Source organism: Camellia sinensis, chromosome 7, assembly GCF_055761805.1.
Source record: "Camellia sinensis isolate YWXY chromosome 7, ASM5576180v1, whole genome shotgun sequence".
NCBI classification, from domain to species: Eukaryota; Viridiplantae; Streptophyta; class Magnoliopsida; order Ericales; family Theaceae; genus Camellia; species Camellia sinensis.
The window spans coordinates 177,226,304-177,254,082 of record NC_138967.1 but is presented as its reverse complement, the minus strand read 5'-3'; the positions used below and the strand labels follow the sequence as shown (position 1 = coordinate 177,254,082).

Below are 27,779 nucleotides of genomic sequence, written 5' to 3'. Positions count from 1 at the left end.
ACTTTTTACGTGTGATAATAAATATTTAGATCACACTTTTTGTGTGTGATGTATAACTAATAAAATCAGTGATAATAAACATTTAGAGCACATATTTTAAGCGTAATTAATAATGAGAAAATCACATGTTATATGCATTTCTCATCACAATTAATGCGTGAGATTAAAAAAGGGTTCGATTTATTTGAAGAATAATTAATATTATTTTTGTACGCATTTAAAGAATGTAATACATATTATATACTATCTTTTGAATTACAACCACATTGAATGCTATAACGTCATATATTTCACAAATAAAAGTTGAATGTTCAAAAGTACATAAAAAGAAATTAATAAAAAAAAATTTAACTGTGATCACGTATATTAAAAAAATGAAAAAACTTGAAGCACAAAACCTAGGGGACAACCCATGGCCATGTGAAGATACATGTTTTGCTGCTGGGAAAGGAGTTCTAAAATTGATCTTCACAATAGCAATATCAGTATGTAAATTAGCATATATCACAGTACCAGTAAATGTTTGGCCATCTTGCAAAGTCACATCAACCTGCAAGGTTAACCATTTTGGAAACTAATCAGAAATCATAGAATGGAGTGTACATGATACTGCCACAAAACGTGCCACATAACACAATGCCTTGATGACAATAAGTGCAATATGAAATAAATCTCCTTTTATTTGTTAAAATTTGAAGAACACTAGCAATATGAAGAGTTCAACTACTAACCTTGCCTTCGTATCTAACTTTTTTGCCATGAGAACCCATCACAAGATAAGCACAAGTTAATGTTATACCACCTAGCCATTGAGAAAAAGCCACCACCACAAATCAAATATTAAAAGGCATAAATCCGGCTAAAGCATGTAGACAGTTCATAAAGTAGGGACAGCGATTTAATAACGTAAAAAAATTGATAACTAGAGAAGATATCAGCAATATTGACTAGAAAAACTTATTGTTACCAGGCCATCGGTGTTACTGAAGTAATGCCTCCATAGTGGCCTTAATTTCTCTTATACTGCACTTTCTCCACATTGAGACCTACACAATATACATGAATTTTAATCAAATCATATATAATCAATATTTAGTTCTTTCTAAACATCAATAACATACCAAATTGTGCTTTTGACCATCAAGCTAATTCCAAATGCACAAATAATGAAATGTTTGGAAGACAATAAAAGTAATGCAAAAATGTTAAAACTATGTGAACCAAAGGAGAAATCCAAAGAATCCATCCTACCAAGCTACCATTCAATGTTTGAGCAGAGCTATAAGTCCATGGCTATAAACTGATAGCTGATGGTCTCAGATAACAAATTACAAGAACACTGTTAAGAATGGATGCAAAGGCAACCAACGTTGATTTCTATATAATCTTTTGTAGTTGTGTGTTCACGTTAACTAGGCATGAGAATTCTAACTAAAAAAATGAAAATAAGTGTCACCAAGTTTGCAATAGGGCAGCCCAATTGCACGAACAATAGTGGCTGTTGCCGAAGCAGAGTACAGTTGTTTAACACAATTAGCAATTGTACTCTGCTTGAGCAAAAGCCATAGTTGTTCTGGCTATAATAGCAGCCTAATAGCAAAGGACCACAAAGTATATAGATAACTGCACTAAAAAAAACAGAGCTATAGTAAAGCATATACCAAAAGCAATACATGTGCATTGCAAATACAGTTTTGCCAATCACTAGAATGAATCCTGCATCAATTTCATGATTTACAGAGTTTCCATACAACACAACACATGTCAAAGACAAACCAACAGAAACAACTATTCTGAAGGACACTGAAAAAATTGACATCAACTACCTTAAGTTTTTCCTGAACTGCACTGCAGAATTCATCTAATCCATCACCATTTATGGCAGAGATGCATATTGTGTCTTGTCTTTTCTCTGCTTCCAATTTGATTTTCAGAGGATCACTGGCTTTATCAATCTGTTGTGAATAAATGTATAAGTAATCTTGTGGCTTCCCTATAACACAAGAGATGCTATGGCCATAATCAAGCACTCGTCACTAACAAAATAATGAATGGTCAACATCAACAAGCTTCACATTCCAGATAAGCATCTCAGACTTGAAAAAAGATCAGTTTTGTAGAAAACTAGTCAGAGTAACAAAGGCAAAACATCCTTCCCAAGTCTGGACAAAACGGTTTAAGTCTACTGTGCCACTCAATAAATGCTTCAAGTGCCAACCTATCACTCAATTTAAATTTGATAAATGAAATAAAGACACACACACACAAACAAAGGGTTTAGGGACAGAAATCTTTAGTTTGACAATCATGAATATGCAGATAAAACACTCATTTTGCATCTCCACTTTCAAGTATGTGAAGGATGCACTTCACAAACTTGGCCAGTTTATCTTTGATTCTTTCCTCTCTCTCTTTTTTTTTTTAGAGTGAGAGAGAGCAAGAGACGGACCGATGAGTGAATAAAAGGTCCACACAATTATTCACTCAATATGATTCAATAAATTGAAAAAGAAAACAAAAGGTCAAGAGACAGCTCATGGGAACTCTGCAATCCATTGATTTAGTCAAAAGGCATATTTATGCTTATACATGAGAGAGAGAGAGAGAGAGAGAGAGAGATCAAGTGTTGCAGTAAACTACTTTCATAACCAAATGAACAAATATCTCACCTTGTTCCACACCATCAACTTTGGAATTGATGCCACATCCAGTTCACTTAGAACCTTGTCCACAGCATCAATCTGTTGCTCTGGTAGTGGATGGCTGAACTTGATAACAATATGTTATGAGAAAATAGTGTTTGTCAAGCAGAGATAAATCCTCTTCACTAATTCACCAAGTTATACCTAATATCCACCACGTGCACCAGAAGGGATGACTCAGAAATTTCCTCCAAGGTTGCCCTAAAGGCAGCAACCTACAGCAAAAAGCACTGATTAGGGGAGAACAAAGAAGAATGCCATGATTTCTTGAGCTTCAAGTAAGTTTACATTTACTGGAACCTCTTCTTCAATAGTTAGTTTGAAACAAAAAAGAAAGGAAAGATACAAGGAGTTCGTGTGATATAAATTATTAGCAGCAATGATTGTCACATAAACAACTTGAAGATGTAACAGAGCTTACCAGTGTAGTTGGCAACTTTTGAATAAATCCAACAGTATCTGTAAGAAGAAACTCTTTCCCATTCTTCATTTGGATAGAGCCAATAGAACAACATATATGTGAGTTATACCCATAAAAAGGAAGCTTTAAATCATAAGATATAGAAGGTACAATGTTGTCCAACAGAGCTAAAGATGGTGTTGCACGTAAATGAAATGGCTTTCAAAAAATGGAACCATTTTCCACATGACATTGATTACTATATTGAGTAACTGCTCTTATATATTCATCAAGGGGCAAGAAAAATAAAAATGTGCATAAATACTTGTCATACAATCAAGTCTTTTCAAGTACACCTTACTAACCGGTACCCTTCTAGTAGTCAGATCAAGTGTTCCAGTTCATATTGATAATGAGAATTATAATGAGTATATTTGAATATGTTTGTGAGATATAAAAGGTTTCTTTTCTTTCCAGAATCCTTCTTTTTTTTTTTTTGGGCATTTATATCTTACCTATTTTACTTGACGCTAACATAAGTTTTACTTGGTTATTTTTTGTAATTTGAAAGCATTTGTTGTTATTAGTATTATTTTGTGGGCTTAGCGTTGCGAAGAGAAATAAATACGATCGTACATGGTGACGTGCAACCATGTTTAGGAATGAAGAATTAAGAGACATAAGTGAGATTGAAATAGGGCCATATTTTATTGAAGTGTGTACTGAAAAGTTAAGACTATGGAGAGCAAGCTGGGAAGTTTAAGATTTTTGTTGAAGGAAAACTTGAGATTAATTGTTACTGTATTCTTGACTGTTAAGAAGGTAAGTGAAATTAAAAATAAAAATATTTTTCATTTAAATTTATCTCTACCATCTAACTTTAAGATGAGCATTTTTAAACTCTAACAATCTAGTTGAAGCAATTTTTTAAGACTAAATATATTGATCACAGACAATACACATGCAACTTTGTTCATTGCATATTTAGTTTCAACTTAGACTTAAAAAGTAAATTTCAAAATTTTAATATTATTGTCTAATTGAATTTCTCTTGTTTGGGTTTCATGCCCCCCATCAAAAAATAATAATAATAATTGAGTTCTTTTTGTATTTGGTTGTTGAGAAAAAAATAAAAGGCAATTTGAAAGCTTTTCAAAGTTTCCAAATATTCACTTCTAGAACTCAAACATTTTCGTTGTCTTTCTTGTTGTGTAATAATAGTGTTTCCCAACTTTTGTTAATTACAAAACAATATTAATGAGAAGTTTCATTTTTCATTGTTTGAAATTAGTATTAATTGGTATAGTCGTTGAACATGACTGTTGTCCTTTTGAAATTTGAATTTCTAACGATCAAAATTTTTCTCTATATATTCTGAGACTTTTCTTCTAACATTTTTATACAAAACAATTTAGCATTTTATTTTCCGTTCAGACTTATCTCCACCATCTAACCTAAGGTGAGTATAGTATTACGTATGTCTCGGTTGATATTTATTTCTTATTCTTTTTTATAATATCAAATACAATTAATTTGTTCTACTCAAATTATTTAATTATACAAGACAATCACTTTGAAAATGCTAATCACGTACAATGCACGTGCACATTTGCTCATTGCATATGTAGTGTTATGCTTAGACTTGAAAATTAAATTTCAAAATTAATGTTGTTGTCTAATAATAAAGTTCCTTTTGTATTTGGTTTCTAAGAAGGCAATAAAACATATTTGAAAGCTTTTCAAAGCCTCTAAACATTCAATTTCAAAACTTGAATATTTTCCTTCTCTTTCTTATTGTGTAATAATTGTGTTTTTCAACTTTTGTTAATTTGAAAGAAACAATAATGAGATGTTTTTGTTTTCCAGTTTTTGAAATTAGTATTAATTGGTATAACCGTTGAATATAACCATTGATATTTTGAAATTTGAATTTCCAACGGTCAAAATTTTGCTCTATATATTCTAAGACTTTCATTCTAAAATTTTTATACAAAACAATTTATCACTACATTTTTCATTCAATTTATCACCATCTAACCTTAAGGTGAGTGTAGTATTATGAATGTCTCAGTTGATGTGTATTTCTTATTTTTTTTTCATAATATTAAATATAATTAATTTGCCACTTTGCTTTGTGTTGATACTACAACAAATTAGAGCATTTGTGTATACTTAAATTTTTTTATTTTCTATTATTGTCACGTATCTTGTTCCTTTGAAATGTGCTACGAATCCTAAATCTTTTTACATTTGTTTCGTATCTTTTTAGTTTTTATTTTACTATTTTTGGTTTAAATAAAGTTCGTGCATTTTGATTTTTCTTTAATGAGTATATTTGAGTATGTTTGTAAGACATAAAAGATTTCTCTTTATGATCCGGATTCTATTTTTGTATTTGTATCTTATCTAATTCACTTGACATTGATGTGAGTTTTACTTATTTTTTCTAGTCTCAAACAATTTGTTGTTATTAATATTACTTTGTGATTGCACAGCTGCAAAAGAGAAATGGATATTGGCGTATTTGGTGACGGTACGACCATGTTTAGAGATAAAGAATTGAGAGACATAAGTGAGGTTGAAATGGGGGCAAATTTTGTTGAAGTTAATTGTTTATTGAAAAGTAAAGACCATGGCGAGCAATCTGGGAAGCTTAAGATTTTTGTTGATGGAAAACTTGAAATTAACTATGATTGTGTTCCTGATTGTCAAAAAGGCAAGTGATCTCTCTCTCTCTCTCTCTCTCTCTCTCTCATATTTTGCTTTTATCTCTTTCCAAGCTTAAGATCAACCATGTTTAGTCTTTGTTTGTTCAAATTAGTAACACAAGATATATATCCAGTTATTTAAATTGGTGATTTTATAACTAGAAGTAAATCCATCTTTTATGGCCTTTTTTCACATTAAACAACATTTAAATAGAACTTTCTTCTCATGTTTGGTTAAGTATTCAACTTCCCATTTCAAAGATGGAATAAATGATTTTATTTCATTCATAAAGTTGTAGCTCATCATTAAAATTTAAAATTTATAACTTGAAACTACAACGTGATTATAATTTTTAAAATAACATTTTTAAATTTAAAATATAAATTTCTTGACGTGTATCTTCTATAACTGTTAATCATGCAATACATATCATTATTTTATGAATGAAATGGAGAGAGATGTAGTTACATACAAAATGCATGCTACTCTTTGGTACATTAGAGATTGTAATATAGAGAGTTTGCTACAAGCAAGACTCTAGCCCATATCCTAGTGAGGAGTAACTGGATTTTAACCTAATTGGTTATTCATACTAACTTGAATTTGCTTGTTAACTAAATTGAAAATGATATGCTTGGTATTTTTGAAAACTTGGTCTCACTAATTTTGAACGTGATTTTGAATTCAACTTGGTCCCACTAATTTTGCATGTGATTTTTTTTTTTTCCCAATGTTAATGCCGCATGACAAAGTTACCACATTACAATAAAATTGAAAGTGTAGGATTCAAATTATTCAAATTTAAACTAAAGGGACTAGAGTGACACTTCTCTTAAATTATACTATAGTGACTAATGGTCACATCATTATGTACTGATTTTCTATGGTGGTGTTTGTTTGGACTTTTTTGAGCCAACTTATGGCTTCTGGCTTTCGAAAAGTTATTTTGGACTGTTTGGTTAAACTTATTTCAAACAGCTTCTGATTCTAACAACTTATTTTACGTCAAAAAAACTGATTCTGAGAAGCTGCTTACCCCTTATTTCTGATTATCAGCTTCTGCTGTGGACATGTTAATTTACAGTTATACTCTTAATTTTTTTTTTTTTTTTTAAATAGAAAAAGACCCAAATGGACTATAGAATATTATTATTATTTTTTATGAGAAATATAAACAAGTAGTGAATAATAAAAAATAAAAATTAATTGAAAAAGCTACTTCACAGCTTATTTAACAAACACTATTTAGCAACTTAAATCTATAATCCAACAGCTACACCAAACAGATTAACAGTTTCTGATTAAAGTCATAATTTATAATCTGTTAAGCTATAATCTATAATCTATTTTAACAGCTACACCAAACGGGGCCTATGTAGTATCTCTATGGGAAATGCTATGTATCATCTATTTTTTTGTTACCTTCTTATATCACCATGTATATGGGTTTTAATGATTGGTTGCATCTTTGGAAATAATCAATGAAGAAATGATAAATTAAATAGAGTTAATGACTAGTAACAAGTGATATATAGTGGTACTCTTTTTCCTCTCTATGCTTGAAAATGATGAGCAAATTTATCTTGGCGTCTATACAAGTTGTCCCCTCGTTCATACTTGATGCACAATGAAAGGAGGAAAAGAAAAACAACTGGAAAAGCCAAATTTGTGTTATCAAAGAAGATGGAAAGAGGGTTCCGTTGATTAACACACCTTTGCTCAAGTATTACTACAGACATAATCCTGGAGAGGTTGAAGGCTTCCTCCGGCCTCGTCAAGCTGTTCATCGTGGCGAGTTCGTGCGTTGGTGCTGTAGTGGAAAAGAGCGACGTTTCTACCTCCAGACGATGGAGGAGTGTCGTACATACCACGAAGCTTTTGTCTTAGGGAGCTAGACATTTGCTTAAAGTCTTTATAGAGAGTAAAATTCTTTCTCCCCTAATCTCTCTAATATGATATAATCCCATTTTTTTTTGTCTTTTGGCTTTACCTTGGTAATTTCTTTTAATATTGTGTCAACTTTTATTGTTTTTTACTAAAACTATAAAAAAAATCATTTTTTTTTTGTGGAGTAACGGCACACTTAACAAAAAAAACTAATTGTTTTAATTTCAAAATCATTTAGTCTAAAGAAACTTAAAAAGTGAATTTTTGCACAATTTTTTTAAAAAGAAATACTGAAGATGGGAAAAGATCGTGTTTTGTTTAACTAAAATTAAGTAAAATCAATTTTTGTCACCAAAAAAAAAAATCCTATGAGTAAGATTTTTGTAAACCAAATGTAGACTTGAGCTCCCACATTTGTTGTTTCTTAAGGAGATGGATACCAGCAAATGTGGGAGCTCGAGCCACCTCGAGCCCACATTTGCAGAGGTGGCTCTTCGTAATTGGTGAAGATCAAAATACGCAATAATTTTATATTACCAAAACCAAACTCTTTATCTAAGTCATGAATTCGCACAACAGTGGTGATTTACACCCATACTACTCCAAATATTGGGTATAGTTTACCCAAGCCTAGAAAACATGTCATGCTATAGTCAATAGTGCTGACGCCTAGAAGGCTAAGACTTAAATGGGGAACCTTAGGATCAATACCGAAGTCTTTACTGGTGAACAAAATAAAATAAAAAAATCTAAGGTCTATATACTTAAAAAGGAAAAAAAATTAGACAATTAAAAAAATTCACTACAAGTGAAAAAATGGAAAAGGAAGGTATATTTGCTTAGACTTGTAATTTGTTGTTGTAGTTGTTAGCTACTTCTATCAAACGTAGTTGTCGTACTTAGAATTGTTGTCTTGTTTAGGACTGAAGGTGATTGCTTGTCCTTATTGCAACATAACTTGTGAAAATGAAAAGAAACGACCAAGCAGCAAGGCATGTCAGGGTTGCCCTACATCTTCCAAATTTGGGGGTTGCATGGCATGTGTTTGCGTTGGCTGCGGCATGTACAGGTCAAAGATTGCAACTGCCAAACATTCATCGATTTCATCCAAAACTTGGGATAGTAGGTCTTTGAATCATCTTAAATGGCTCTGTTTGATTGTTGAGAAAACGAGAAAGAAAATTTGAAAACCTTCAGAACATCCAAATATTCATTCTAGAATTTGAACATTTTCCTTCTCTTTGTTGTTGTCTAATAGTTGAGTTTGTTTTGTGTTTGGTTGCTAAGAAAACGAGAAGGAAAATTTGGACACCTCCAAACATTCCTTTCCAAAACTTGAACATCTTCCTTCTCTTTGTTATTGTCAAATAATTGAGTTCCTTAGTGTTTGGTTGCTAAGAAGATGAGAAAGAAAATTTGAAAACCTTTTAAAGCCTTTAGACATTCCTGTCCAGAATCTCAACATTTTCCTGTGCTTGTTGTTATCCAATAATTTAGTTCCTTAGTAGTCATGCTATAGTGTTTTTCAACTTTTGTTAATTAGAAAGAGAAATCAATAAGAAGATTCATTGTTTTCTGTCGTTTGAAATTAGTATAAAGCTCATGTTATACAATCTTATTAAAAAATTATTTGAAATAAATGTTTTGAGTAACTAGTTGTTGGAATTTACCTCAATTTTTGCTTTTTCTGAAAGTGGAAAAATTATTGGGGCAATAGTGGCCTATGTAGACCCATACTTTTCATTCTTATTGATCAACAATTTATTTTTGGACTAGTATGATAAATTTTTAGATAGTGTGTTTTGGGAAGAAAAAATTTATTACTAGTAACCAACATTCTTAATTTTTTTGCCGAAGTTCTATGAGATATTTTAAGTCAGACTTAGAGAGGAGCATTTTTCTCCATACTAGTCATTCGTGAACACTACAAAAAAAGGTAAATTTTCGAATAAAAGAGCTAAAAAAATCAAAAACACCAAATTGTTTATTGTTAGCTAAAAAAGTCAAATGTTACATCAACTTTTTTCACACAAAAAATTAGCTTGTTCAACAACTTTTCAAACATGTTACCTTTTTTTTAAGCTCTTAAAAAAGTGAAAAAAACAAAACCTCAAAGGCCCACTAAGTAAGTTTAAAGAGTTGCTAAAAAAAGCTATTTTTTGTGTGTAAAAAAGTTGATATGACATTTGGACTTTCTAGTTGATGACAAAAAACTTAATAATTTTTTTTACTCTTTTAACCAAAACTAGCTTTTTTGCATGTCCCAAAATAAAGAAGAAAAAGAAGAACAGGAAAGAACATAACAAGGATAAGGGAAAAGAGATGTCTAAGATGGTTGTTTTCTATCTATCTGTCATGCTTTGATCAAGTTCTCCTAAAACATGAAGGTAAGATTGCATACTTGACCTATTTTAGCCAGATTCTCATACTTTGGGTTGCTCTATAAATATTATATGTAAAATGACAAAAGATTGATCCAAAAAAGAGGGGCACTTCTCTTTCTATAATATAGCCCGAAAAATTTACGCACACATGTAAGTGTAAAGAAAAGTGCACGTCGCATTGCTAAGAATAGCATGGATGTTAGACTGAACAAGATGAGCCAACACCAAACCAACCCGATCCAGAGGTATACATTAAACAAATTGACAATGACAATGACAAGCAACAAACAACTGCGCAAAGCTGAAAATTAAACCAGTATAAATCATATTCTAGAATCAAATTAAGGATTCTCAATTGACAATGACAATGACAAGCAACGGCATAAAAATGATAGCTCACCTCATGCCCTGGCCTAAGAAATAAAGAGAAACTGGAGTTCATCTTTTCAATATGTAAAATACAATCAATACAATCATATTTCTAATACTGATCTAACTACCTGACTTAACCAAGTATGTAGGCTAACTATGGTTTAGTTAACATAACAAACTACCCAACCGTCTAACCACCACAAGTGTTGTGTTTGAGCATGTCAATTATCTATGACAACTTCAGCAGGTCTTCTAATCTGCGGCTGAGGCCGAAGCTGAAGCCTTGTCTTTGATCGAGACTCAATGACTGGTTCAATGGCCTTATGGTGAGATGGATTATCAAGAAAAGCAAACAATGCACATTTGGATATCATGGGTACCAGAGAAAAACTGATGGTGAAGGAGCAAAATATATTAAACAGCTTATACATGCCCCCATAGAATTACAGAAACATATATTAGTACGAGGCGAACCTGTGAACGAACTATTGCAGATTCAGCACTGACAATTTCTACAAAAGCTTGGTCAAGGGCTTCACGTCCTCCCGCATCCTTGGTGTCCATAGCCTGTGGAACCACCAAAGTGCTGACACACACATGATTGTGAAGATTAGGATTTAGACAATTGAAAACAAAGAAAGTTCTATTTCTAAATTATTTTATATACAAATTTGACGCGACTAGTCCAGCACATGCGTGATTCTTGAGCACACAGAACCAAGATCATTGTTTAACAACTGTCATTTGTTTGTGTTAGTAATGGGCGCCCATGTGGCATGACCATTTGAATTTGAATTTGAATTTGAATCTTATCCAAATAGGTTTTGAAATTGAATTCAAACCTATTTAAGATAGCCACTCAGGATACAGAAATTATCTCCATTACTGATATGGATAGATAATAATAACATATTATATATCGGGTATTATCTCCATTACTGATATGGATAGATAATAATAACATATTATATATCGGGTATATGGGTTATGGGTGATTAAGAGAGAAACAACGTATGATTTGAGTTTTACCCATATACTGACTCTCTCCCAAAGAACAACGATCAAGTCATTTGCACTGTGATTTGTGTGGGTGATATTCATTCTGTAATATCACTTCACTGCTGGGTTGGTTTATTAGATTCTGGAAGCACGTGATTTACCTACGAGGTTCTATCATCTAAAGGTATGATCTAAATATTTTATCCGCTGCATTATTTTATACTTTGATTTACATTGTTATCAGAGCTATAAATATGGGTATTTTCGTGCTTATTTTTATGCATTAAAATATGTGTATATTTTTTATATAAATATATATACATGATATATGCATGAATATTAATGGAGGAGGAAGATGAAGTGCACGGTTTTTTTTTGCATTTTAACTCCATTAGATTGAGAGAGTGATATACCTCATTTTTTATGTTGTTTAAATGTCATTTTTAATGCCATAAATGTTTTTATTGTGAAAAATAGAGTCCGACTGTACAAAAATCGGACCAGAAAACACCCGGGAAGGCGGCGCGTGTGATTCACGCGCTGTACGACGCCGCCCAGCAGCGCCATGCACCACCACGCGCTTTCACGCGCTGAGACGCGCTAGGCGCGCTTCCCACGCGCGAGCTATCCCCTTCCTTCCACACGCGCGCGTTAGCCGCGCCGCTTCGAGCCGCGCCACGTGCGTAGCCACGCGCGCACCATGCGCCGCGCCTCGTTGAGCCGACTCGCGCCGAGTTGCGCTGAGCGGCGGCGAGCTGAGCCGAGCCGTGCCGTTTTTTCCGTGCTGGCTTGGCTCTAAGGCTCTGTTTGTTTGTTTTTAATTCTGAATTGCGTTAATTGGCCATAATTTATTCGTTATAGCTTTGTTTTAAGCATGGTTGGTACCGTTAGACTCAGAATTAAATTTTATATCTTCTGTAAAATTTTGAAAATTTTATGAAAATAAAAATATTTTTCCTGAAATAATAATGCATTATTTTTGCTTTAAAATGCATCTAGTGTTGCATGATTAACTTTCTGGGGCTGAATTTTTTATTGTAGACTATTGATGTAGTTTACTATTTACTGGTATAGTTATAGCATTTTATCAGATTCTGAAATATTTATTTCTGATTTTATGTGTGTTTATTAGTTATTTAAAATTCTAGAAAATACTAGAAAATTCCAGAAAATTTCAGTATGATATACTTTCTGTTATGGCATAATTTAAATATTAAATACAGCATATTTTTTGGGTTTGTAATATGTTGTAATTAGAGGAGCATGATTATTTATTTATTTATTAGAATTCTATTATTAAATAAATATAGCATGAGTTATTTGTAAATTTACATTAAGATACTATTGTATGGAATTTATCATGCTTTGTATATGCCATAATCAGTGGAAGGTTATTCGGTTGAGAGAAATCTTTGTAGATTAACTCCCGAAAACCAATATTTTGCACATAAATTAAACTAAATTTTGGATAATTGTCACTTGTGGCGCAAGAGATGATTACGAGCATAGCGGATTTTCGATCTTGCGACTTGTGTAATATTGTCACTATTTAATTTAGATTTTTGCGGCAAAATTATATTATGCTAATCAAATTAATCCTAATGCGAATTTCTCTCTAAATTGATTTAGCTTATGGAAGTTAATTTGGTTGACCTAGACTTAGTAGAGATGTTCAAATGTGAACAAACTAATCACATTCTTTAGATGAGCAAAAGTCTTGGAGACTTTAGGTCAAACCTTAATTGGGCCAAAGTAAGGAAACATGACTCAAAGTTGCCGTGGTTTTGTTGCCTTGTTTGGCATAATAAAAACTAATGTGTGCGCTATGGTTAGCGGCATGCTACGTAGTTTTGGTTGGCGAGTTTTGGAGTTATGAAATTAGTAAGCCCTCAATAGATCTGTATATGATCTTAACTATTGAGCTGCGCGGATTGACTTTGTGATTTGACTTGTAAATAATGTTACATCATTGGATGAAGTAACATTTAAGAGTCACGTCATCCAAGAAATGTGAGCTTAAATAAATTAGTCATTAAATGTAAGACGAGTAGCCAGTTTGAGCAGTGTTTTGCTCTCTACCCAATTATTGGGAGTGGATGGAGCAAAAATTCCGTGCACTATAATAGTGTGCGTTGAAATATCACGTGAAGTTAAAAGATTAGCGCTTAGAAGCTGCAAAATCTATTAACACTAAGTGAAAAGATTAGCGCTTAGTGGCTGCAAAATCTATTAGCATTGCCAACTTGTCTAAGTCTGGACACTTACTGTTTCCACACTTGAGTGTGAGACATGGATGAGGTGCTTCTTTGTGTGATTCCTTTACTAGGCTAACGTTTTAAATAACGTTTACCACTAAGCGCAAACGTTGCAACATAGTAATGAAAAGGTCAAGGCCGACAAGGTTGTTATGACTCTAAGAATTTGACGCATCGCTTGTGAGAGCATTATATTGAAATTAGACTCTTTAGCCTCATTCGCGCTTAAGTTACTTCAGGAGCTGCCATAGGTGATAGCTTATTCTCTCCTTCTTGTGGATAGTAGAATTAATTGCAAGTAACTATGAAGCGAGAAATAGATATGGCAAGAGGAGTATCGTCATCTTTCAACTAGATGTATTAAAGTGTATGGAGAATAAAATTGAATTGAAGGTGAAGGGGATTAGCACTTACTAGTTAAATTTGCGACTTAGGCGCAGTTGATATCTCCATGACATCCTTTTATGATCTAGTGAATATGACTTAGTCGTGAGTCATTACCTAGTTGGGCCTAAACCTTTAAAACTTGTCTTCGAGAACTCACACATTAAGATGATTGGAATTAGTTTATGACATTGGTCATGAATCAGTGGCTTATTATACTTAATCACATTAATGAGATGATGACACGATGGTTTGAGTAGGCCTTCTCGGGCCCACTCGCTTATGACATCCTGCTCTCATGTGAATGTGTAACTTTGTTCGCATGGGTGCGCACAAGTAAGTAGAAAAGCCGTAGAAGGTCATTTGTTTTGGCACATTTAGTCCACTATGATGTTTGTGACTAGATATGTGTAAGGGTATGATAGCTAAGCCTCAATCTCGACACATTTATAGATCACGATACGCATCTGAGTCAAGACTATTTGATCTCCCATACGTCAAAAGTTTTGAGATGATTTTTGACATTGCACATATGAGGTTGAGATCAATTAGATAACAGCATTCATGCTTTTAGTTTTGACCAAGGTGGCGAGTATCTATTTGAGTTATTTTTAGAAAACTCTATGAAGAGAGATGGATGCTTAGAAAATTGATTATTCCTAGTACTCAACAACACAATGGTGTAGTAGAGATAAGGAATTAAATATTGTTAATGTTAGGTGGATAATGGCGCAAAATGTTTCCCAATTGGAAATTGCACTAGTTTGTTGCCTATATCCCTAACTAAGAGCCCTCCATATCAGATTTTACACTCCAATTTTGAGTAATAGGTTAGTGGAGAGCCATCTATGGGCGATCTGTAACCGTTAAGCAGCTTATCTTTATGTTACTTCTCATAAGATTGTGAAGTTAAGACCTAGGGATCTATAACGCATTATTGTATGCTGTCTTGTAAACACAAAAGGTCGTGTAGCGCATTATTGTATGCGGTCATGCAAACCTTCCGGGTAATGTGCATATAGGTAAGCAGCTTTGTGGTAGTGTAACTAAGTCACATAAAGTTTTCTTAGTAAAGGTGATGTGAATAGAGTTTTGGAACTCTATAAGATAGAGAATTCTAAGCATAGCGCTTTTATGTAGCCTAGTTGAGAATGGAAAGAAATCTCCAATATCCTAGGGACAGTGGGAGCGATGTGCCTACTAATAGATTACTCCATTAGAGAAGAATACTCTACATTCTTAGTTGTGTGGTAGCAAATGTGAAAATTTTCCACATCATCACTGAGTGATTGAGAAGGAAACATTCATGATTTCTCCGCAAGATGATAAAGAGCCTAGGATAATGCCAAAGGCTCTAGTCCCTTGTTTTAAGAAAGTGGATTAATGTTGCGCGGTTTAAGACAAAGTCTTTGAGGATTAACCTTTTTTATAATTTGGTTGATTTTTCATTATGACGCAAAACTGTTATAAAGTTATGCGTAATTTGGATAGTCATTGTTGAGGCATAAGGCTCGCTAGATACCAAAAAGTCGCACCATTGAGGAAAGTGTAGACCGTGAGAAGACTTCCTCCTGGAGAGTGAGGTTATTTCGACTTAGGCTATGGTTGACATAAGTTCGGAACATTGATTTGTGAACATTGTGACCCGATTTCTCGTTAGAGAATTGGATAAATAGATCCGTAGGGATTTACCTTCTGCTTTTATGGTGAAAAGTTAGGAGCGCAAAAAGGTTGCTAGTTCTAATAAATCTTTTACAGCCTAAAGCAGTTATCCAAACAGTGGTTCTTAGATTTCGTCAAGCCATGATAGGCCAACGATGATCGATGAAGACCACTGAGGCATGATCAATGGTCCAAAAGAAGTTTTTTCCTTACTTAGTCATTATGAGCCAGGAATTTATAAGGTTGTCGCCACCTAGGGTGGGCAGTCCTCTATTTTAGATATGATGGACATGGGTGATATAATTTATATGCTCGGATGTATGATCCTTAGGGATTGTTTTAGGAAAATTCTCGGTTTGTCTTCGATGACTTACATAAGGAATATCCTAGAATGATTCTAGATGCAAAATTGCAAACCCATTGACTTACCTATCGGTAAAAGCCAGAGCCTTAGCTACTAAGTGAATCCTCGGATTGTCTTTGGAAGAAACAGATGACCTATATTCCTTGATCTTTTCTTTGTTGTGGGAGCCTAAAGTACGCTATGTGGGCGTATTCGGCATGATAAGTGTTATCTTTGGTAAATGGTCAACTGAGTTGTTTAGACATTGACCTTGCTCATTAGACTGTGGATAAAATGCTTTACTAGTAGTATATTAATTTGCTCATTGTAAGATTCAATGCGCTAGTTGGGCGCATCTGTGCTAGTTGGGCGCACTAAGAATGAACGCAAATTGGTCACCAAAATATCTTTAGAGAGGTTATTGCGCAAGAGGTAGTGATCTTAAATTACTTCATGTGAGGCGCACATGGTGGATTCCGTTGTATATACTTATCGCAAGAGGTGCTGATAAGGCTTATGTTTGGAATCTATAATTGCGCAAGCTGTGTTTTTTTTTAAATCGATCACTTATTTTGAGATGATGGGATGTTGACACTATTATGGTTTGTGTCATAATGATTAGCAGATGGTGATGTCAGCAGGCAAGATTGGCTCACTCACACGAGCAATCGCCCTTGGCGCTTGGGAGCGAGCAAGGATGAGACTAGTGATATTTTTATTTAGAGCCAAGAGAGGCTTAAATAATCCACTATGCATGTCGCCTTGGTTACAACCAAGATGAGGTCGTGTTAAGGACCAAACATGGATGTTAGTACCCACTTTCCATGTTGTGCCTGTTATGATTAGCCAGATGCGAGATCTCATTTGGCGCCTAGAAGGCGAGCAAATAGAGAATTCGGGTTAGGCGCTAGAAAGCGACTAGACTAATATCTGTACGGTGTATCGAGTATGACGTCACTCTTTATGAAAGAGTTACTCCACCATAGCATGTATTCATACTATATGTGCTTGGCGACCGAGTAATGAGGTGAGAGAATGGATCCCTGCTTCCTCACCGTGTGAGTCTTACGTGTCATTATTGATATGACTTTTATTTATGTACCCTTTTGTGACTTTTGACTATGTCATAAGGTAAGGGGTTAATGTTCTGCTACTTTGGTATGTTGTCTGCGGTCATGTATGATTCGGCCTTAAGGGACATCACTGGGAAAACGGTCAATCCTAAACTAAATGACATGAGGGCAAAGGGAAGATCATCTAGTATTACACCACCGTTGTATATTCACTGCCGGCAACTCACATCGCTCTGTATGAAAAGCGAATTGAGTGTGAATATATTGCAAGAATTGAGAGGGTCAAACATGCTCTTTTTGAGGGATTAGAGATGTTTTTTTTGGACCGGTGTAATTAGATGGGTCTGGGGTATATGAGACACTATTTCTGTTCTTTTTGGGTTGATGTCTCTATGCTGGCTCATTTTGAGTTTCTAGTATAGAGCTCCCACATGCAGGTGTTCTCAGCAGTCGCACGGTGCAGTGGCTAGTATGAGATTGTTTATTTTTAGGAGATTGAGATAGAGATGTGGCAGTGTCATGCCAACTCATGTGCGAGTGGGAGATGTTAGTAATGGGCGCCCATGTGGCATGACCATTTGAATTTGAATTTGAATCTTATCTAAATAGGTTTTGAAATTGAATTCAAACCTATTTAGGATAACTACTCAGGACACAGATATTATCTCCATTACTGATATGAATAGATAATAATAACATATTATATATCTGGTATATGGGTTATGGGTGATTAAGAGAGAAACAACGTATGATCTGAGTTTTACCCATATACTGACTCTCTCCCAAAGAACAACGATCAAGTCATTTATACTGTGATTTGTGTGGGTGATATTCATTCTGTAATATCACTTCACTGCTGGGTTGGTTTATCAGATTCTGGAAATACGTGATTTATCCACGAGGTTCTATCATCTAAAGGTATGATCTAAATATTTTATCCGCTGCATTTTTTTATACTTTAATTTACAGTTTGGATTTTAGTACACATACAAGATGATGACAACGCCGGTAGTATTTCTCAACAAGCCAAGCTTACTAAGTAGGCTCACTTAACAAGCCTAGAATTCACGATCGCCAATACCTTGGCACAATTAGACTCAATTAAAGTTCATCTAGGTCATATGAATGCAAGTAATGCATTGGCTAATATACATTGTAAAGTAAATCTAGTAACATTTCCAAAGAATTCACGTATTCATCATTCAACTGGCACATTTTTTTCAAATTAATTATCTTTACATGGGATCTTTCTCTTAGAAAAACTTAAAAATATGGACTTTTCAGCAATATTCCTACATCAAATTACAAGAGCACTATAACCACAGAAACACAAAGTTTTATTATTAACAAGAAAAATGCTAGTTTTCTCTTATGAAAACTTCAAAATATAGACATTTTCAACAATTCCTAAATCAAATTACGGGCTCATTCAGAGTTTCATCAGAACTTGAGAGGAAACCCTCTTCAATTCGTTCGTTCATTTTCTTGGCATCCAAACAGAGGATTAGTTTAGGGTTTTGAGAAATAACTGAAGTGCTTGGGTTTAGCATAACCTCTGGGACAAATGGATGATCATGGTGATGATGACGATGATGACGGGTAAGAGAAACGGAGACTGGAGAGGTCGACTGCTCTGGAGAAAAGCCTCTATGAGCTCTGATACTGACAGCGTGCGTAGGATAAGCAGAGTAAGCAGGATAGGCAGAGTAAGCGCAGGATAAGACCATCATTTTCGCAGCAGAGTCACTGAGTGAAGCGACTGGTTAGGGCCCTTTGGGGGCACATGAAATTAAAAAGTTATTAAAAAAAACAACATAAAATAAACCCTAAATCTTAAAATTTAAAAAACTTAATAAAAAAATAAATCATACACATCAATTTTGTTGTCGAAGAGCATTTTTAATGTTTATTTCTTTTTTTTTTTCATCAAATTTAAATATAGATTTCAGTTAAAAGTTTCATTTAATACCAAATGTTTTAACGCTAAATTTTTAATTTTTATCGAATAATTAGTCGACCGAGTGGATGTCTGGGGCAATTGTCCGACCTAGTGTAAGATTTCTTCAAATTTTCTCCAATCTGGTTGTTCACTTGGTTGTTCAACCGGTCATCTATGTAGTCGTTCACCAATGGTCACTTGCGAGATTTGATGAACGGTTAAACGTTCCCTTTATTTGACAAAAAAAAGTAGAGTTCCTTTCATTTAATATTAATTTGGTAAAATGATTGGAACACCGTTTCACTAATTTTTCATCAAATTAAAATTTGATAAAAGATTTGAGTCTGGGTTAGAAATGATCTAATATATTATATAGTATTTTCTAATTTTTGTTAATTAGAAGGAAACATTATTGAGAAGTTTGATTTTTTGTTGTTTGAAATTAGTATAAAATGGAATTAGATGCCTTTTTAACATTTGAAATTTTTAAGGGTTAAATTTTTTCTCTCTATATATGAGACTTTGGTTTCAAATTTTTTATATAAAATAGTTTATCATTATAGTTTTCATTTTGATTTGCCTCTATCAACTAATTTTAGGTGAGGACTTTTTTTTTTTTTTTTTTTTTTTTTGGGGTTCCATTTTTAGCAATTTGTAGAATAATAAATCATTTCCACTCAAATTATCTAATTATTTATGATAATCACTTAATAGTGTTTTGATAAGTTGGTAAAAAAAATTTTTGATTAAAAAAATTAAAAAGTCAAAAAATTAGCTTTTTTATTTTCTTCCCAAAGTGTCCCTTAGTAAATACTGATCACATCAATGTGCGTATACCTTTACTCACTGCATGTACAGTGTTCAACTTTAGATTTAGAAATGATATTTCAAAATTTTAATATCGTTACCTAATAATTGAGTTTCTTTTGTATTTGATTGATGAGAAGACAATAAAAAAAATTTGAAAGAAGTTTAAAATCAGTATTGATTCTCACCTATCTAAAAAAATTAGTATTAATTGGTATTAGATGTTGAATATGACTGTTACCCTTTTAAAATTTGACTTTTAAACAATAAAAACATTTCTCTATATATTCCAAATTTTTTATACAAATCAATTTATCATTACATTTTCCATTCAGATTTATTTTTACTATCTAACCTCAAGGTGTGTGTAGTATTATGTGTATCTCAATTAATATGAAATTTTAATTTTCGTAATATCAAATGCAATTAATTTACCACTTTACTTTGTATTGTAGAAGCATCACAAATTTGAATTCCACTATTACACCAAATTGTAGCCTATGCGTACTTATTATTAGGTGTTATGGGAGTTGGTTAAAAGCTGACTTTTTGACTTTTTTGACTTTTCATGACTATTTTGTGTAAAAAAATCTGACTTTTTATGGCTTTTTTGTGTAAAAAAACTAAAAAGGCTAAAAGCTAACTTTTTTAGGAAGTTCCCAAAACACCACTACATGTTTTTAGTTTTATTTTCTATTATTGTCACATATCTTGTTCCTTTAAAATGTTCTTTGAAAAATCTAGAAATTCCTTAGATATTGATTTGTGATTGTGTAACAATTTTAAGCAGTATATAACAATCCCAATCAAACAATCAAGACAAATCAACACAACGATTTTAACGTGAAAAAACCACAATTGGACACCTCCAACTGTGATTAAAAAATCACGGGCAACAGTTACAAAACAATCCACTAAGAATATTTAAAGGAATTACATAGGTATACTCTCAATTGCCTAGCGAATCCACGCCTAATTGAACCAACCTCTATGTGCCTCTTCCAACCTTGTCTTCACCTCGGAATTGTCTTTACAATGAGCCACTCCAGAATCCACCGAAGCTTCAGGCTCGAATTCTTCAGAATCTACCGAAGAACAACTTTCTCTCTTTTGTGTATAACAAACAAAACCTTTGATGTATTCTCTTTAAACCATGAGTTGAATACTCAATAAAACATCAAAGAAAACTAACAAAATATCCCTAGATATAAACCTTAAGAACCAAAAAGAAGATCTGGAGGAATTCAGGAGTACTCTAGTTTTGGGAGAAAACCAACTACTTATAGAAAACCAAAAGTAATCCTAGATGTGGAAGAAAATCCAATCCTTATTGAAATCCGAAAAACTATATTCGCGCGGTCCGCTCGACCGCTCAACAGCCCGCTCGAGCATCTTCAACAAAATATGCACGTGATATAATAGAGGTCCGCTCTAGCACTAGAGAACCCGCTCGAGCGCGAAATCACACATCTCAGTACTTTTACAGACGACCAAAACTGCTGGAACCAGGGATTCTCCGCTCAAGCGGGGTAATCTCCGCTCGAGCGGATAAACGACTTGGAATGCATTTTTGCATTTTTCTTTGGGGGCGCTGCCCCTCGACCCCGCCGTGGCGCTGCCCCGGACCTGCCAAGGAGCGCTGCCCCCTGGACCCCCGCGAGCTGACCGGGCAGCTCGATCGCCGTCATAATCAGCAAAGTGGCAATCTTGAAAGCATTAGCATCACAAACTTCTCTGAAAGGCACAATTCGGGTTGGATTCGCATCTAAACACTCATAGCCTCACTGAAATAAAAGTGCGAAAATAAATACAACTGAAAGGAGTTTTGTCAAACGGGATTGCCAAGAATAAAACCTAACATTCTTTGAACCCTAAATCTTTTTTTGTATTTGTTTGATATCCACTACAAGAAATTTCACTTTTGGAGACTGAAATTTTGGTCGCCAAACGCCTTGTTTTTAGTCACCAATCACTTTTGCCGACTAATATATTTGGTCATCCATTTGGTCGCCAATAGTTTGTCGGGGAAACAATTGGCGACTAAAATTTTTTTGGTAGCCAAAAGTGGCCTATTAGCGACGAAAACTTTAGTCGCCATATATTTTTTTTAAATAATTAAATATTTATACTTTTACTTTTAGCGACTAAATTATTAAGTATCCAATTGAGCATGTATGTTTGGCGACTAATTATTTAGTAGTCAAAAGTTTCACTTTTTGAGAATTGGTGACTAAAAATTTAGTAGCCAAAAGTTTCTTTTTTACAATTGGCGACTAAAGTCTTAGTTGCCAAAAGCCAACTTGTGATATTTGTTTAGTCACCAAAAGGTCTTATTTAGTTTTTATAATTTGTTTTGTAATATTTTTTGCGTCATCTATAGCTTGTGCATATATAAAATTATTCATCAATTCATTCAATTCTCAACCATTCAATAAAAATATTTCTCCACAACCTGTACCACTCAATTTTCAACCACAAACAAAACTTAACTATCAACCGTACATATCAAAGAAAATAAGAGTTCATAAACATAGTATAATCTAACAAATACATATACTATCCAAACCAGCAATTAAAATCCAAATTAAAAAATTTTTTAATAACAAAACATATCAAGGTCTCCATCAATCCAAAGAAAGGCCCTTGATATCTGTTGGGTTGGTGGTGATGATGTTGGGGATGGCTGAGGTGGACTTAAGGTCCTTCCATATTGAGTCATTCTTTCCAAAAAGTTGCAAGAATGGTCTTCGCCACAAGGAAAAGGCCCTTGATATCTGTTGGGTTGGTGGTGATGATGTTGGCGATGGCAGTGGTGGACTTGAGGTCCTTCCATACTAATCCATTCTTCGCAAAAAATTAAAGGAATGATCTTCACCACGAGGAAAAGCGTTTGATATTTGTTCAGTTGGTGGTGATGAACTTGGAGATGGAGGTGGTGGATTTGACGATCTTTCATAATTAGTCTTTCTTGCAAAGTTGGAGGAATGCTCTTTGTTGCAAGGAGAGGCGCATTTTATCTTGTGGCTTCGTGATGATGATGCTAGAGACACTGTTGTTGGGCTGAAGGTCCTTCCACAATTGTTCTTCATTAATTTGTCACGTGGATGTTCATGTTATACATCACAACGATAATGACAGTTTAGAAAATAAATTGAAACTGCTAAAATAATTAAAGTTATTAATTTAAGATTGTAAGATGACTTCAAACTTTCAACTGTACTTCAAGCATTTGTAAAAGTATTCTAACTTTGTAAGAACTCATGAAAGAAAATTCATAGTTGAATGATATGTACTCTGAGCAAAGTATTTGATTAAATAAAAAGAGAAATGCTACTAAAGCAAGCATTGAACTAGTGAAGAGTGTATAGTTACAACTTGTTCTGAAACATGTGCTTGCCAAGTGACTGATTACAAAACAGTTGACTGACTGAAAAAAGAATCATTATGGTTAAGTACAGGTATATTACCTGATACAGTTCTTGCTTGGGTTCCTAGCAAAGTAAAAAGAAATATGAGAAAAAAAAATTTTAGCATGAGAATCTTCATCTTCCTCTCTGCACTTGCCACAATGAAGATAACTCACTGAAGCGTATTAATTTATAGATGCAAAAAGGTGCTTGTAAGTACTAAAATATAAATTATGAGCATTGAAGCCTCATTTCTTTACTATTTTATAGACAATTGTTGTTTTAACTTTTATGGTTTATTATATTAAAAATTGTTGGATTGATCATATAGCCTCTGAGGCATGATTTAGATCCTCTTCATTATAATACATAAGGTTACGACATGTCATTAAAATTCAAAAGTATGATCCAAAAGTAACTATGCAGTAGCATCCGATGTAAATGAACCATTCTTTCCTGGATAAGTTCTAGACTGGTTTTGATTGCTAATGCAATGGAAAAAATAGAGATCCACAAACATCGTGTATATAATGCATTCTCCAATTACTTGGTGTCTTACTACATTTTAATCTTTATTGCCATATCATTTCATATGTTAGAAGTTGTCCATTGTATACTCTATGTTGGCCATGCAGATTATGTAATCAAATTAAAAATATTTCAAGACATATTATGGGTGCACCAAGTGTTTGAATTGTTACTGTAGATATTCACCACACATATCCAAGAGAGAACACTAAGTGTTTGCATAGTGTTGTCAAAGTGTCCGAAATTTTTATTTCATTTTTTAATCAGGATATGTTGAAGAAGTGTCGGGCACGTTTCTAGGAGTGTCTAAGAAGTATCGATGTCCGACACGTGTAGGACAAGAACAGTGCTCTTCCCTAGAAGTGTTTGTGCCACTTAGATTCAAATAATAGCTTAGTTACAAGACTGAATAGGACTACATGGTGTAACTAAAAGAGCAACAAGACAAACAACGACTCTGCTTCATTTCATCATGCATAAGATAGACCTCTTCAACTCGACCATAAGGTGAAAAAACCTGACAAAAGGAAGAATCAGTTGTCAGCAATAAACTTTAATTAGTTTGAGCAAAGTGGATTATAATAAATGTAAGACATTTATATACACATGCATGCACACAGTATGAGTGACAACGTATATGAAGAATAAGCTGAAGTTTCTTAATTTTTAGGCCACCAAGGAGGGTAGGGAATTTAAAGGGAGAAGAATGGCAAGATGAATGCTATTATGCTAATGTCACAAAAATATAGGCATAACTAAAGCAAACATGTGAATACAAGTGAAACAAGTGGATACTCCATATTGAATAGAGTTCATTATATTCTAGGTAAATTATACTACAGTAGGTCCGGCATTTTTACTAAAATTTAATTAACAGAAGTAATTACAACCAACAATTGATTTTGCTCAAATTCTACAATTATGTTATGAGGATTAATAACAACATTCTACAAAATAACAAAATTTAAGCAGATAATCCTAGCAAAAACAAAAATAAATTCATTCTACAACCAACAATAAAGCATGCAATCAACTTAATTACTAAACCAACAAACCAGTCCTCAAAGCCTCTCTATGACATTTTTACATAGACTTGGTGAGCATAAATCAAAAAGATTAGTTTGCTCACCAACATAGGAAAACAGACCAACCCATTTTCACAAACATTGGCACATGAGACATGAATGAATGACATATCTCTCTTGCAACCCACTGAAAGTTGTATAAATAGGATGCTAACTTAGATGACTTCAATTCTCAAAAAAAAGAACATCCAAAATCTCAAAAATCCAAATTTCTTTCATTGTTTTTGGGACATTTGAACAAGGGTCCCTCATAATGATAATTGTTTTTGCGAATTTGAGAGAGAGAGAGAGAGAGAGAGAGCTTCCACTCGGAGAAAACAGAGTCATGTTTGGTGCGTTTATAGTCTTCCCTCTTCACGATGGCAATGGTGGAGGAGGAGGGGGAAGAGGAGGAGGTGCTTCGGTTGCCCGCGAACGCGAGGAGAAGTAGCGGTGAGAAAGGAAGGGGAGAGGAGCAGCGGAGAGAGAGAGAGAGAGAGGAAGAGGGAGATGGAGATGGAGAAAAATGCTGAAAATAGAGAGATAGAGAGAGAGTTGTTGGTCTGTTACGGTTTTGGGTTGGAAAAAAAATACATATATAATTAATAACAATTTGCGACTAAATATTTTAGTCGCTAATTACTTTTTTAATCCCTCCAAAATTTGAAAAATCCCTCCAAATATTTTAGTTTTTTGGCAACTAAAATATTCTTTTGTCACTGAAAATATACTTTTGGCGACCAAACTTTTGGTCACCAAAGATAAAAAATATTTTTTTTTTCTTTTCATTCGGCTACTAAACAATTTTAGTAGCTAAAACTAACTATATGGCTACTAAAATATTCTTTTGTCGCTACAAATATACTTTTGGTGACCAAATTTGGTTGTCAAAGATAAAAAAATAATTTTTTTCTTTTCATTCAGCTACTAAACAATTTTAATAGCTAAAACTAACTATACGACTACTAAAATATTCTTTTGTCGCTGAAAATATACATTTGGCGACCAAACTTTTGGTCACCAAATATAAAAAATATATATTTTTTTTTTCATTCAACTACTAAATAGTTTTAGTAGCTAAAACTAGCTATACGGCTATTAAATTTTTTTTTAGTTGCCAATTATGATATTTTTAGTGACTAAATTTTTTTTTTAGTCCCCAATAATCAATATTCCCCGACTAAAAAAAAAATTAGTAGCTAAATATTTGACTTTTGTGACTAATATTATTTTTGGGCGCCAATTCCACAACTACTAAAGTTTTTTTAGTCGCCAAAAGTGCATTTTGTTGTAGTGATCCTTTGCTTTTTATTTTCTTAATTTATTTTAAACAAAGCTCGTGCATTTTTTTTTAGATGGTCAACTTGTGCATTTTGATTTGTTCTTAACGAATATATTTAAGTATATTTGTGAGACATAAAATGTTTCTTTTTTGGATTCAATTCCTATTTTTGTATTTATATCTTACATAATTCACTTGATGCTAACATTAGTTTTACGTTTTTATTTTTGTAATATGAAAATATTTTTTGTTATTAGTATTATACTGTTGGTTCGATATTGTGAAGAGAAATGGAGATGGCCATATATGGTGACGGTGCAACCATATTTAGGAATGAAGAATTGAGAGACATAAGTGAGGTTGAAAAAGGGTCAAAGTTTATTGAAGTTAAGTGTGTATTGAAGAAAAATTTGAGATCAATTGTGACTGTTTTTCTGACTGTCAATAAGAAGGCAAGTGAAATTAAAAATAAAAATATTTTCCATTCAAATTTATTTCTACCATCTAATTTTTAGGTGAGTGTTTCTAAAATCTAACAAATTAGGTGAGGCAATTTTTTTTTTTTACAAATTAAAGAAAAAATTGTTCTACTCAAATTCTAATTACTTAAGACATTCACTCAGTAAATATTGATCACGTACAATACACGTGCATCTTTGCTTATTTCATATGAAGTGTTCAACTTAAATTTAGAAATTAAATTTCAAAATTTTAATGTCGTTGTCTAATAATTGAATTCCTTTTGTATTTGGTTGCTGAGAAGACCATAAAAGAAATTGAAATCTTTTCAAAATCTCCAAACATTCATTTTAAGAACTCGAACATTTTCTTTTTATTTCTTGTTGTGTAATAATAGTATTTTCCAACTTTTGTTAATTAGAAAGAAACATTAATGAGAAGTTTTGTTTTCCATTTTTTGAAATTAGTAATAATTGGTATAACTGCTGACTACAACTATTACCCTTTTGAAATTTGAATTTCTAATGGTTAAAATTTTTCTCTCTATATTTTGTGCCTTTCATTCTAAAATTTTTATACAAAACAATTTACCATTTCATTTTCCATTTAGATTTATCTCTGCCATCTAACCTTAAGGTGAGCGTAGTATTATGTATGTGGTAGTTGATGTTATTTCAGACTCTTTATTATTTTTTATTTTTTTCACGAACTCGAATTGTAATCTCTTAAAAGTTTTTATTTTTATTTTTATTTTTTTATAATTGTCACGCATCTTGTTGCTCTCAAGTGTACTTTGACACCTAAATCTCTCTTTTATATTTGTTTGTTATCATTTTGATTTTGATTTTCTTGTTTTTGATTTAAACAAAAACTCATGCATTTCGGTTTGTCTTTAATGAGTATATTTGAATATGTTTGTGAGATATAAAAGGTTTCTTTTCTTTCTAGAATCCTTTTTTTTTTTTTTTTGGTATTTATATCTTACCTATTTTACTTGACACTAACATAAGTTTTACTTGGTTTTTTTTTGTAATCTGAAAGCATTTGTTGTTATTAGTATTATTTTGTGGGCTTAGCATTGCGAAGAGAAATAAATGCGATCATACATGGTGACGTGCAACCA

The 27,779-nt window shown here is 33.2% G+C and overlaps 1 protein-coding gene and 2 long non-coding RNA genes across 3 annotated transcripts; all 3 read right to left on the bottom strand.

Annotated features, from left to right (window-relative positions):
- Positions 1–266: 266 nt before the first annotated feature.
- On the bottom strand, positions 267–3,525 carry LOC114309227 (uncharacterized). Its single transcript, XM_082879943.1, has 6 exons — positions 3,124–3,525; positions 2,847–2,917; positions 2,670–2,763; positions 968–1,955; positions 732–802; positions 267–550 (listed from the first exon to the last, which is right to left on the bottom strand). The coding sequence occupies exons 1-4, from the start codon at positions 3,190–3,192 to the stop codon at positions 1,728–1,730; spliced, it is 462 nt and encodes a 153-aa protein (XP_082736069.1). The 5' UTR covers positions 3,193–3,525; the 3' UTR covers positions 267–550; positions 732–802; positions 968–1,727.
- Positions 3,526–10,413: 6,888 nt separating this feature from the next.
- LOC145795474 (uncharacterized) lies at positions 10,414–11,191 on the bottom strand. Its single transcript, XR_014336470.1, has 2 exons — positions 10,929–11,191; positions 10,414–10,761 (listed from the first exon to the last, which is right to left on the bottom strand). It is a non-coding gene; the product is annotated as an uncharacterized LOC145795474 (long non-coding RNA).
- Positions 11,192–22,306: 11,115 nt separating this feature from the next.
- LOC114289323 (uncharacterized) lies at positions 22,307–25,485 on the bottom strand. The gene is made up of 3 exons (XR_014336469.1): positions 24,981–25,485; positions 23,384–24,368; positions 22,307–22,999 (listed from the first exon to the last, which is right to left on the bottom strand). It is a non-coding gene; the product is annotated as an uncharacterized LOC114289323 (long non-coding RNA).
- Positions 25,486–27,779: the final 2,294 nt, after the last annotated feature.